Below are 12,521 nucleotides of genomic sequence, written 5' to 3'. Positions count from 1 at the left end.
CAACAGGCCCCGGGGAGGCGCCATCCTTAGAGGGCTGGGGGACAAAGCTCCTGCCGCCAGCCCAGCTGCGGGCCGGAGCGCGGGAGAGCCCGGCCCGCGGGCTGGGGGTCGGGCCCGGCGCAGCCCTCGGGGGCGTGTCCTCCCGGGGTCGGGCGCCACCGCCCGGAGAGGCGGGCAGCGGCGGCAGGGCTGCGGCGGCCGCAGAGGGCTAGCGGCGGCGAGCATGGAGCGCGAGCTGGAGGCGCTGGCGGCCCGGCCCGCGCTCCCGGCGGCCCGGCCCGAGCCTCCCTTCCAGGCGCTGGTGGAGGCGGCGGGCGGGCGCGGGCAGGTGCTGCTGGTGGGCGAGCTGTGGGAGCGCGAGCAGAGCCGCGCGCTGCTGCGGGACTTCGCCCGGGCGGTGTTCCCGCCGGAGCCGGCCGCTGGCAAGCCGGGCGAAGCGGTGGCCGAGGGCGCCGGGCCCGGGACGCCGGGGGCGCGGTGGGTGCCCGGGACGGCCAGGGCGCGCGCTATCCACTCGACGCTCGTCTTCGTGCTGTGCCGCGCGTCGTCGCTGGCCGCCAGGGAGCCGCGGCGCCGCCTGCGGGAGATGCTGCGCGATGTGCGCGACCGGCGGGTGGCCGGCGCGGCGCTGGTCGGGGTGCTGGTGGCCGAGGCGGGGCCCGAGGACGCGGTGGCGCCGATGTTGCGGCTCCTGGAGGCGCTGCTGCGCACCGTGTTCGGCCGCCAGGCGGGAGGCCCGGTGCAGGCGGCCGCCTACTGCCCCGGCCACCCCGCCTCCAGCCTGGCCGTCCAGACCGCCGCTAGCAGGGCCCTGCAAGCAGCCGGACCCGCGCGACCAGGTGAGGGGGCGCAAGGCCCGGTGGGCGCAGGTGGGCGGTGGCTGGGGCCAGGATCCCGAAGTTGGAACTCTTTAGGCCAGCCCCCTGGTGCGCCGAGGTAAACTGAGGCCCCGAGAGGGGAGGTGCCTAGCATTGGTCCTCCCAGCTAGCGCGGAGCAGGCCCTAGGCCAGGGGTCGAGTTTGTCCCGGGAGGATCCTGAAAGCATGGGGGACAGTGACTTGGGAAAGCCGAGGGAACGAACAGAAGGCAAGGGGAGTTGATGGAGCAAGCGGGCTGTACTGGGCTGGTCAAAGATCTGGGAGCTGGGGGAGGGGAGCGGGGGAGAGGAATGGGAGGAGATGGGAAAGCCTTGGGTTGCACAAATTGCAAGGAGGGATTAGGACCGAATTAGGACTGGAGGGAGGGGATTGGTGGTGCCTGGAGCTCCTAGGACGCTGCGCAGCTAAGGAAGCGAAGGTGGGAAGGTGGAGGAGGCTCAGTGTGTAAGCGCCGCGGGTCATAGGAAGAAGGCAAAAGGAATAGGTGCTGGGACTTGGAGGTGTGGGGAAAGGGTGTGCGGGACTGACTGAGGACACAGAATTTTCTAGTCCCTCTTGGCTACCCGCCCTGGTTGTGCAGCCACTGCAGTGCCACCTCCCTCCCATTCACACTCTCCTGCAGTGTGGGGAGCAGAGTGAGGGTCTTTTTCTGCTGCCATCCACAGAGGAGTCAGAAGCGCCTCCCTCCTGGTACACAAGGTTTTCCAGGAGCTTTCCAGTGTCCTCGGATTAAAATACAGACATTAAGTATAGCTGGATCTGGCAAAGCTGGGAGATACCGGCGCATTCTTTGCACTCCCTGCTTCCCCCACTGCCAGCACTTGCTCTTCTCCAAGCCCTCTGGTCTTCCCTCCATTCTCTGCCAGACTTCCTTTTGAGGCTAGAGGCTGCTGTGCTCTGCCTACCTGGACACTGCTGTGTTAATCAGCAACCCGGAGGTGCCAGACTTGGGGGGGGGGGGAGGTTCCAGCAAGGAGACTTGGTACCTCTGATGTCACAAATGTTATAGACCTACCTGCCAGCCTGGCCTGCTAGGTGGAGGCCATCCATCTCAGCTGTAAGAACCTGCCCTAACCTCTCCCCACCCCATGCCCACAGCCCTTTCTGCTGCATCTGAAACTCCACAACCTGCATCCTGAAAGACAAGGAATGTCCTGAGGTGGACTGTCATTCTGATTGTTGACCTGGCCCCATGGGAGGAAATTTTCTACCTTCCCCCACCCGCAATGAGCTGGTACCTGGAAAATTCTGAGCCCTTAGTTTTTTCCATTACCCAGGAAATAGCTTTTAATTCCCCAAAGCCAAGTTTGCTCTGGCCTCCTAAGCTTTTGTATACACATTGCTGTTGCCTGGAATGAAAGTCTTAAAGGCCTTTTCTTTCTTTTCTTCCTTTTTTTTTTTAAAGCCTTTTCTTTCATTCCACATCCTCACCTGACCAACCCCATTTCATCATTCAGAACTGGACTTCCTCCTCCAAGAAGTCTTCCCTGATCTCCCTTACTCCTTTACAAGTTCAAAAATGAAATCCCAAAACTTACCTCCACTCTCTAGTTTCTTACCAATGGTTTTGTCACTTTTCCTTATGAGTTTAATCACCACTGTATTCCCATTTCCCATTACCTGCCTGGCATGCAGAACCCTTGCCTCTTTTTAAACACTGAATTGATCTCTACTGCATTAAACTCATTTCTACTTTTATAAAAACACACTAAACAATATGAAACCTTTTACTAATGACTACAGGTCATGAGCGTGATTATTGTCCACTAATTTATTTGTCCACTAATTTTGTCTGGGCTTTTGCAGTGGGCAGCACCACTCACACATTCATGATGCTAAGGTTTTCCTAGCAATTGCGTATGGCTTTTTTAAGTCTCCCAGTCCCCTTCCTCACTACCTCATGGTTATTCTTATACTTTTAGATTGCCTGCCTCTTGACACGCCCTCCCTCTTACTCAGTGTATGCCTAATCCAGCTGCCATTGGGTTGAAAAACTAGGAATCCAGTCTGTTAGAACTGGGTGCGAATTAAGAGTAAATAAGCCCCAAGTGAAGAAAAATGAACTCCGATTTTGTTTTGGCTTCCTGGAGTTGTTTTGTGTGTGTGTTTTTAAAAACTCCATTGCAGTTACCTTATTCCACATAGTTGGGGCTCTTAAGTGATCCCTACATCACTTAGGTGATACTATAATAAGGAAACTAGAATCAACATATAACTGTTTTGTATGTGATTATTTAAAAAGATTAAGCCTTTTCATAGTAAGAAATAGTTTGAACTAAAAAGCAGGGGGAAATTACTGCTCCTTGAGTATTTTCTTTGGTGCTATGTAATTTTAATTCATATCATGTCATTCTTGTCAAGGTAGTTTCCCCAACATGGTACCTATATCATAGAGTTTTTGTGAGGGTGAAATTATATAATATATATAGAGCAATCCTTATATAAAGCACCCTGCCAGAGATTAAATCTGAAACCTAGGTTTGTGCCCTGACTGGAATCGAACCCACAACTTTTTGGTGTACAGGACGATGCTCCAGCCAACTGAGCCGTATGGCCAGGGCTGTTTGTTTGTGTTTGTGTTTGGTGTGGTTTTTTTTCCAAGTATAAAAACTCCACCCCCTTTTGCAAATCAGAATCTTTGTTTTTAATCAGACAGTCGAAACTAGGGCAGTTAATAGTTGAAGCTCTTGGTTTGCTTAACTGAAAATCTCTCGGTTGTGTCAAGCACCATGTGACCTGCTGCCTCTGGGACTTTGTGTTCCTTTTAGCAGAAGGAGCCTGGGAGAGACCCGGCCTCCCGGCGCTGTTGGCGTGCTTCTCCTGGGGTCCCTGGAGCCGGGGGAAGGACCCGTATGCCACCACCTCCCCCAGTGGTCCCGCTCAGGGTGAGTGAGTTGCTTCCTGCTCCTGGACTCAGGGCCAGGTGCTTGGGTTTAAGAGAGTGGTCACATGCACAGGGACCTTAGGGAGGGAGACGACTGACATCCATGGAGCACTGGCCATGTGTTCAGGGTGGGAGAGAGCAGTGTGAGGTGCCCCGGCCACCAGGAGCCAGCACACAGGCTCGGCCAACAGGGCTCTAGCCCCAGGAGTCTCTGCCTAGTGAAGGCAGTGTAGGCCATTGACATGGCAAGGCACGTGGAGTCAGACCCATGGTCTCACAGAGCAAGTGGGGGGGTGGCGCGGGGGTCAGGGGATTGTCTTAGTCAGAAATGGGAAGATTTGAAGAGGGAGCATCATGAACAAAGGCTTAACAGCATAATGTCATGCTCAGAAAAGGGACCCCTGTCAAGAGTGCCAGGGGTGAGGTGCAGAAGGAGACTGCTGAGAGCTGAGGCTGAAGGCAGAGAGTTGAGACGCTGGCGATTTCTGAGCAAAGGCTGTGGAGACTAGGGCTGTGTTTAGAGAGGTGACTGGACGGGAGGAGCAGGAAGCCACCAGAGGCAGACCCAGCTAGGAGGGGACTGCAGAGTCCCAGGAGGGACGATGTGGGGCCTGGCCCAAGGCGGGCAGTGTTGGATTGGAGAGGAAGGAGCTCACCAGCCCGGAGCCATTTCTAGGGTAGAATCGTCAGGCTGCTAAAGGGAGGCGAGGGAGAAGGAAAAGAAAGATAGTGAGATCCACAGAGGTACTCCGTAGGCTGTGACCCAGAGAGGACTGACAGTTGTTTACTGCTTAACTACAAGGATACGATCCGAGAAATGCATCCTAGGCGATTTTGTCACTGTGCAAACGTCATAGAGTGCACTTACACAAGCCTGGATGGCATAGCCTGCTACATGCCTAGGGATAGCCTATTGCTCCTCTGCTTCGGAGCAATAGGAGTTTTTCCGCTCCATTATAACCACATAGACCAAAACGCCGTTATGGGGCGCCTGACTGTTCTCAGGGAAGCAGGTTGTAACCCACTGAATGTACATGATCCCAACCCCAGAGTGTACTGAATAGTATAGTTTTGTTATAGAAAAAGTGAGTAGAGCTTTGAAATGAACTTCTATTGTTTCTCTTTAAAAAAAAAAATCATTACTTGATGTTATCAGTCTTCTATTGCCTAGTAACAAATTACCACAAATTTAGCTGCTTAAAACAACACCCATTTATCCTCTTACACTTTCCAAGGGTCAGGGGTCAGGACACAGCTTAGTGGGGCCTTCCATTCAGGGGCTCCCAAAGCTGCCTCAGCGTGGGCCGGCTCATGCCTTGACGGAGCCTGGGTCCTCCTTCAAGTTCATCTGATTGTTGGCAGAATTCATTCGTTTGCCACGGTAGGACTGAGGGCCCTGCCTTCTTGCTGACTGTCAGCTCTGAGAGTTCCCTCCTCTCACAGGCAGGTGCTCCTTCAGTCAGTGGGGACTCCTCGGGCTCCTACCATGTAACATAATCACAGGAGTGACTCTCCGTCACCTTTGTCATATAAGGTGCCCAATCAAGGGAGTAACTATCCAATCATATTCACAGGTCTCACCCACACTCAAGGGAGGGGATTATGCAGGATGAGTATACCAAAGGGTGGGAATCTTTGAGGCCACCTGAGAATTCTACCTATCTGAAAGCTCAACAAGAACAAAAGAAGACTTGTATGCATGCATATAAGCATAACCAATGGACGCAAAACTCTGGGGGGTGAGGGCAAGTATGGGTGTGGGGTGGGGGGGACAATGGTAAGATATGTACACATATAATACTTTAATTAAAAAAATAAAAACAAACTAACAAAAAAGAACAAAAGAAGGAACACAAATATTTATAAATCATTCACTTAATCCCATCACTCAAAGGTAAATACAAATTTATATTTGCAGTAGACCCATTCTGTCCAACCATCTGTCTATATCTCCTTGTACTATTTAAATTTTAATAAATTTGCTTCTATATAGTATATAAAATCTACATCAGGTATTTAAAATTTTTAATTGCAAAATAATGTTAACTTAGACCTCTTCATCATCATTTTGGGATATTGACATTGAAACAATCCACAGATCTTGATATTCAGATTTCCCCAATTTCACTTGCAGTTGTGTGTGTGTGTGTGTGTGTGTGTGTGTAGTTCAAGGAACTTTAGACATCATTTTGAATGCCTGAATCCCATTATATGGGTGAGCCAGTTAATTCACCCAATCCCTTTGTTGGACTTCAAATCAGTTAGGATGTAACTGATTTCAGTTACAGATCAAGAAACCGTGACTCAAACTAGCACAAGCATCAAGGCACTCTGATCTCACCGAAAGAATGTCTAGGTAGATTCAGCGTCAGGGCCGGTTGATTCAGGGGTCCAGTGACCCCACCAAGGACTCAGGTTCTTTCCTTCTCTCTGAGGGGCCATCCTCGTGTTGTTTCATCCGTAGTCTGGTAGCAAGATCACTGCAGCATTTCCACTAATTATTCCTAATTATCTCCTTAGGATAAAATCCTAGAAGTGGAATTGCTGGGTCAAAGGGTATGTACATTTTTAAGGATTTCGATATGTATTTTGCTGTGTGTGTTTTTTTAGTAGATAGTCACTGGGGCCAATTTCCTTCCTTTGGTTCCTAGCTTACTCACTCATAGACTCTACCTTCTGATTGGGTGATTCCCTCTCTTGTGTTTCAGGTAACTTCCGGGAACCAGAGGAGGAGCTGGCGCTGACAGTCATACTTCCCAACGGAGACTGTGAGGATCCTGGAAAGGGGTCGGGAGCCTGTGACGGAGCTGCCCACACTCCCGCTGAGCCCGCTGGAGACTCCAGATGAAGCCTGGACCCCGGGGCTGCTGCAGCTCCTCACTGAGCCCCCAGGCCTCCACGATGACCTTGGGATTGCAGTCACTATGAAGCCCCACCTTCCCGGGGACTGCCGCATCGACAGTTACCAGCAAGGCAGCGCGACTTACTCAGCTAAGCCAGACCTGGGAAAATGTATCCTCTGGGAACTGGGTCCCTCCCCTGCCTCCAGTTTGGTCACTCTGGTCACAGTGAGGTTGTTCTCTCTGCGCCTTGGTTTCTCTGTGCCATTGAGACAGATGGCGGCTTACTTTGAGGCTCTGTGGTGCTGTGGCATCCCGTGGTCGTGTGCATGAGCATCCATCACTTCACATGCAGCTGGAAAGAACTCTGGACCAGGAGTTATCAAACAGGGAGAGGGGAGCTCTTAGACCTGTCACTCAACCAGGGGCCAGGCTACCCACCTGCACGCAGCACTGGAAATGTGTGCGTGTGCGTGTGTGTGTGTGTGTGTGTGTGTGTGCACACGCGCGCGCGCTGCAAGGCTTCACTGTGACTGTGGGGCGCCCTGGCATTTAGTGGGCATCTCGAATTGTGTAGGGCAAGCTCCAAAAACAGAATTGTTCCACTCAAAATGCCAATCGTGGCACCTTTGAGAAATTGGATGAGCCAATCTCTTCCCCTTGTCAAATTCTAGGAAGAGTCCTCCAGAGCAGAGAGGGTTGGGGTTCCTGGGACCTCAGCTCCTGAGCAAGTCAGAATAAGGACTGCACTGCCACCTGGGGGTCTGGGGGCCAGAGCAAGATGCTCTGTGTGCTGCTGGCCCGGGACAGAAGTAGCCTTGCACAGCCATGAGAAGAGAGAGCGCTCTTTCTTCCTCATGTTGCCATTGACTTTCTGTGCCAAGTTCTTTTGAGAATAAGGCACCAAACAGAAGGGAAGTTGGGTTATGGATTAATACAAGGGCATAGGACTTGCTCTCAATCTCAGGTCCTAACCCAAGGTCAAAGCCTACCTAGCCCAGAGGTGCTGAGTGCCTGAATCCTTTTTTCTCTGGTTATGAGTCAGACAGGGTCAAGGATGTTCCCTTCAAAGCCAGGAAGACCACTTATTCACTCAGAGAAGGAGCTCTGCATTACCTCCCTTGTCTTCCTTGCCCGCCAGGTCTTTGGAATGGCTAGGACAGCTCCTGATTTTCTCTGGTAGGAAGTACTATCAGGAAGTAGTTAAATTCATTCATTCATGCGTGACTCACTCAGCAGACATGCAATTGTGCCTACTATTTGCCCAGTGTTCTGGCAGGTGCTGCATAACTTCCTTGAGTTATTTCTGCCAAAATAACTGTGATAGTGCCAAAATGTGGAATGGCAAGCCTGTGGCTGAGGGGCTCTGTGATGTTAAAGAGGACCCTCACTGCTCTGTGCCTCAGTTTATTTTCTACAACGGGGAGCCTAATCCCTACTGGTGTGCGGGCAGGTAGGATGACATCTTAATTTGGGGTGGTTTGACAGCATGTGTCATTTTAATAATGCAAAAGTATCTCTCCAATAGAAGGACCCAATTGACTGCCTTCTGCCCAAGAATGAACTCAATGAATTACTGTTGATGTTGTTGTAAAATATGGGGACTGGTATTGTTGGAGCTGCTCTATTTTTCTATTTATCCATCAATTTCTTTGTAATGATTTGGTTAGAATTTTATTATTTGGTGGGGGGAGGGTAGAAAAGTCTAAGGCAGAAGTTGAAAGGCAGAAGCCTCCTCCGCTGTATTTAAAAACTCAGGAGTTTGTTGCCAATATTTGAAACTTGGGAGATTGCACATAAAAAGCTTGTTTTCAGGGAGGGGGGAGGGGTGTGCTATAATTCCATCCCCACACACTTGAGTCCCTTTCTCACCCTCCCACTCTCCCCTCTACTGCACTTCACTGATATAGGCCCCCTGCCTGGTCCTGCCTGGTCCTGGTGGGCATTTGAGTTTGCAAGCCTCTGGTACAAAGGGTGGTGTGCCCATTTTTCCCTCACTTTCAGTATTTCCTGTGAATATTTGAAGAGAGAGGGTCTTTCTTGACTGAGATTGGGTTCTGCCTCCCAACTGATGAAGACTGGACTGACATCCTCCCAGGCCCCTCTTGGCTTCCGTGGCACATGGCTAAGATAAGCACCGTCCTTTTCTCTTGTCTAGCAGACAGAAGAGTTGGGTGCTGGATGGACCTTGGTGTTGGGCCTCCTCCCCAGTGACCATTACAAGGCCAGAACGCTGGGGTGGGCCTGTCTGAGAGTGGAGGCCCCGGATTAGGTTAGTGGTGCCGGGAGCCAATGACCAGGGGCCTCCGCCGGGTCACAGACTGGGCTCTTGGTACTAACCTTTCTAACATGGCAGTTGTGCTGCTTCTGGCTTGAATCGATGATTCCTTAGACCTAACAAAACCAAACGGTGCCTCACTGCTGTCTAATTCAAACACAACGGCTCTTCCCCTTTCTGTCTTGAGGTGCTCCTTCCAGGAGCCCGTGGGAGCGGGGCTTCTGGGCAAATGGTGGGAAGCTCTGAAATAGTTTGGCCTGAAAGTCCGCCAGCCCTGCCCTGAGGGACATCTCTGCAACTTTACTGGCTGGGGTTGGAAAGTATTTAAAAAGAGATTTTTAAAAAAGATAGTATTTAGCTTGGTAGTTAACAGGGAGTATATGTTTGCGTGTGCACACGCACATGTTTCACGCGATAAAATGACCTGAACTGAGTCTCAGAGAGCCCCTTATAATATTTGTGTCAGTTTCTCTTCTCAAAGAATTTGTCTCCAAGATTAAGCACACAAGAGGAGTTCCTAGGTTGTCAAGCCAAAACCAAGGCAAACCTGCAGAGGGGCCAAGGGCTGCGCCCCCAATCTGTGACCTAAACAAATCCCTCTTACCCCAGACAGAACCAGGACGCTCATTTTGAGTCCTGGTTGTAGACATTCGGTCCCTTTCTTGTCACCCTGACTTTCTTCTCTCCCTCACTGATTACCAAGGTCTTCTCAGAGTGGGGTGTTGCCTCGGATCATTGCCCCAACCCCTAACTACTCTCACCCTGACCACCTACACCCCAGGTATATTGCCGGCCCCAGAAGTCCCGGCTGCCGGGATAGCCGCTCCCAGCCCCTTGCTCCCTGACAGGAGTGGGTTTCACTTTCAGCCTCTATACCTGGTCTGGCCTGAACAGGTGCCAGAACCAGAGCAGGCGAGACGGAGAAGCCGGCCAAAGGCCTGGCCTGAGTGGGCGGTCGGAAGGAACAAGACCTCGGGCGAAACTAAACCCGCCCTGCCCAAGAGAAACCTCACGCCAGGCACACATGGAGCTTTAGATTTTCCAGTAGCCACATTGGAAAAACAAAAGGAAACAGGTGAAATTAATCTTAATAATACATTTTATTTAGCCCAATATGTCCAAAATAGTTTTTCAACTGTAAATATTAAGAAAAAAAATTGAGAGATTTGAATCTTTGAAATCCTGTGAGAATTTTACACCTACAGCCCAATTCAAATATTAAATTTTTATCCAAAATACGTGGTCTGTCTAGATTTTGTTAAATTTTCAGTTGATAAAATAGATTCACGTCCTCAGTTTGTTTCAAATATACTTAAAAGCTTTCCTATAACTGAATTGGGTATCAGTCTTTAAATTTCAACGAAACAAAATTAAACTTAAAATCAGTTTCTGCCCTAGCTGGTTTGGCTCAGTGGATAGAGCATCGGGCCTCAGACTGAAGGGTCCCGGGTTTGATTCTGGTCAAGGGCACGTACCTCGGTTGCAGGCTCAATCCCCAGCCCTGGTCAGGGCATGTGTGGGAAACAGCCAATCGATGTGTCTCTCTCATATCGCTGTTTCTCTTTGTCTCTCCCCCATCCTTCTACTCTCTCTAAAAATCAATAGAAAAATACCCTGGGGTGAGGATTCGCAACAACAAAAAATCCGTCACTGAGTTGCACTAGCCACATTTCAAGTGCTCCATAGCACCTGCGGCTAGTGGCTATGGGGATGCCACAGTGATGGTCTGGAACACTGGAAACTTGCTGGAGGCCTGCCTTGGGGGTTCACTGTGGCTCCTCCCACCTCTGGCCACATACCCAGAGTTGCTTAGTCATCCAGACCCTGGGCAAGGTGAGGACAGTGACTTCCAGGATCAACTCATTCAGGGCAGCCTTCCGGTTGCCCAAGATAGGAGTTGCCTTCTTGAACATGATCCTTAAAGAAAGGAAAGCCCAGCGTCTTAGGGCTTCCCGGATCTCTTTGTGCCTCAGTGAGCCGAGGCCAATTCCAACGCTGGCCAGGTGTTTCCCTCCCACCAAGCACCCATTCACGGGAGGGAGGCCTATGTCACCAGCTGCATTGCACATTTCTTCTCCCATGAACAAATGCTTCAAGCAGCAGCCTGGCCAGTCCCGGTGACGTAAGATCTGAGGTTTATTGAGCACTGTTCTATGCGAGACCCTTGAAGAGAGCACTTCCCCTCACAGCAGCCTTGCCAGGAAGGTGGACCTGCCCCCTCTATAGCAAGGCTCGGCCACCATAGGGCCACAACCAGCGCTAAGTGGCAGAGCAGGGTCCCCTGGCTCCCACACCCGCGCTTTCCACCTCGTCGCACTGTAGCTCAAAAAGCAATCAAGCCTGATTCTTGACAGTTGGGCCGAGGCCTCCTGTGACCCAGGATTTAAATGCCAGGAGGCTAGGGGTCTGGGCTGTAGGGGTTGGTGCTCCCAAGGCGCACACGCCTTCCCGAATTCCACGCCTTCTGCGGAGCACCATGACCACTAGAGGGCGCCGCAACGGGGTCCTGGAGATGCTCTGGCAAAGCTCAGAACTGAAATCCTGTAGGAGGTGGGCACAGGGGCAAAGAACACAGTTCCCTCCGCCCTTACAGAGGCCCTGACCAAGCCCCTACTTGTGTGAGCCCACAGCTGTCCTTGTTTGGGCTCTGAGACGTTCTGTGGCACTCCTAAAGTTGGAGGGAGGTAGTTGTTTATATACAGAGCACTTGGTAAGAATTCTCTCTGTGGTTTTACTAAGTCCCAAGTCTTCGCTGAAAATAAATAGAGTTTGTCTTGGAGAGGGCAGGGGTTTCTAAAACATAGGTCTGAATTCTAGCCTTGTGTCAATAACTAACTGACACTGAGCGCTTGAGTACTTCCTTGTTCCGTTGGAACATAGACAAAGAGACGTGACTATAGCTGTAGTGGGGTAAACACTGTAAGGGGACACATAGTGGAGTAGGCAAGGAAGGCTTCCCGGAGGAAGTGCTGTTTGAGACTCAAGACAAGTCATATTAGACAGAGGTGGGCGGGGGGGGGGAATCCTTGAAGACGGAAGAAAGAGCAGGTACCAAGGTCAAAGACAAGATACATAGCCTCATGGCCCCTCTGGGAGTCACATAGTTCTGGATGGATGAAGCATGGCAAGCCAGGGCAGACGGGTGGGACATGAAGATGGAAGGTGGGTAGGGTTGGGTGAAAGCCCTGGAGGAGCTTGAGGAGAGACTCCTTGCCTTCCTGTTTTCTGGTGGTGCTTTTGGCTGGCTGTGAAAGTGGACTGGAGGATTGTGAGAGAGTAGACAGGAAGTCCAGCCTGCTGGAAGCTGCTGCAGCTGGAAAAGAAGAGGGGAAGGCCACCAGTGAGTAACGGAGCGACATGGGAACTGGGCTGGTCTGAGAGATGTTAAGGAGACCAGATCTGGCGCAGACCAGATCAAGGTGCCTCTCAGGGTCCTGCTTCCGTAGCTGATGGATACGCTTCCCCACACTGAGATCCAGGCAGGAGACATGGCGGGTGGGCTGGGAGGCATGGACAAGTGTGTGCAGCTCTGAGGTTAAGGAGCATCAAGCAGAGATGTCTGGTAGGTGTGTGAGCCTAATGCTCCGGAGACAGGGCAAGGCTGCAGGAGTACATTTTAGGAGTCACTATCTTGTCCATAG

General features: G+C 51.4%; 1 protein-coding gene across 1 annotated transcript; it reads left to right on the top strand.

The window, feature by feature from the left end:
* Positions 1–223: 223 nt before the first annotated feature.
* Positions 224–6,876, top strand: C11H2orf72 (chromosome 11 C2orf72 homolog). The gene is made up of 3 exons (XM_028137277.2): positions 224–839; positions 3,647–3,763; positions 6,471–6,876. Exons 1-3 carry the CDS (start codon positions 224–226, stop codon positions 6,608–6,610), a joined length of 873 nt encoding a protein of 290 aa, XP_027993078.2. The 3' UTR covers positions 6,611–6,876.
* Positions 6,877–12,521: the final 5,645 nt, after the last annotated feature.

Source organism: Eptesicus fuscus, chromosome 11 (assembly GCF_027574615.1).
Source record: "Eptesicus fuscus isolate TK198812 chromosome 11, DD_ASM_mEF_20220401, whole genome shotgun sequence".
Classification (NCBI taxonomy): Eukaryota; Metazoa; Chordata; class Mammalia; order Chiroptera; family Vespertilionidae; genus Eptesicus; species Eptesicus fuscus.
The sequence above is the reverse complement of the archived record's forward strand: the minus strand, read 5'-3'. Positions and strand labels throughout refer to the sequence as shown.

Excerpts from the sequence above, each read along its gene's own strand:
- C11H2orf72 (XM_028137277.2), top strand. The coding sequence starts at position 224 with ATGGAGCGCGAGCTGGAGGCGCTGGCGGCCCGGCCCGCGCTCCCGGCG. Across the intron at positions 840-3,646 it reads AGCCGGACCCGCGCGACCAG|CAGAAGGAGCCTGGGAGAGA; the intron begins GTGAGGGGGCGC and ends TGTTCCTTTTAG. Across the intron at positions 3,764-6,470 it reads CCCCAGTGGTCCCGCTCAGG|GTAACTTCCGGGAACCAGAG; the intron begins GTGAGTGAGTTG and ends CTTGTGTTTCAG.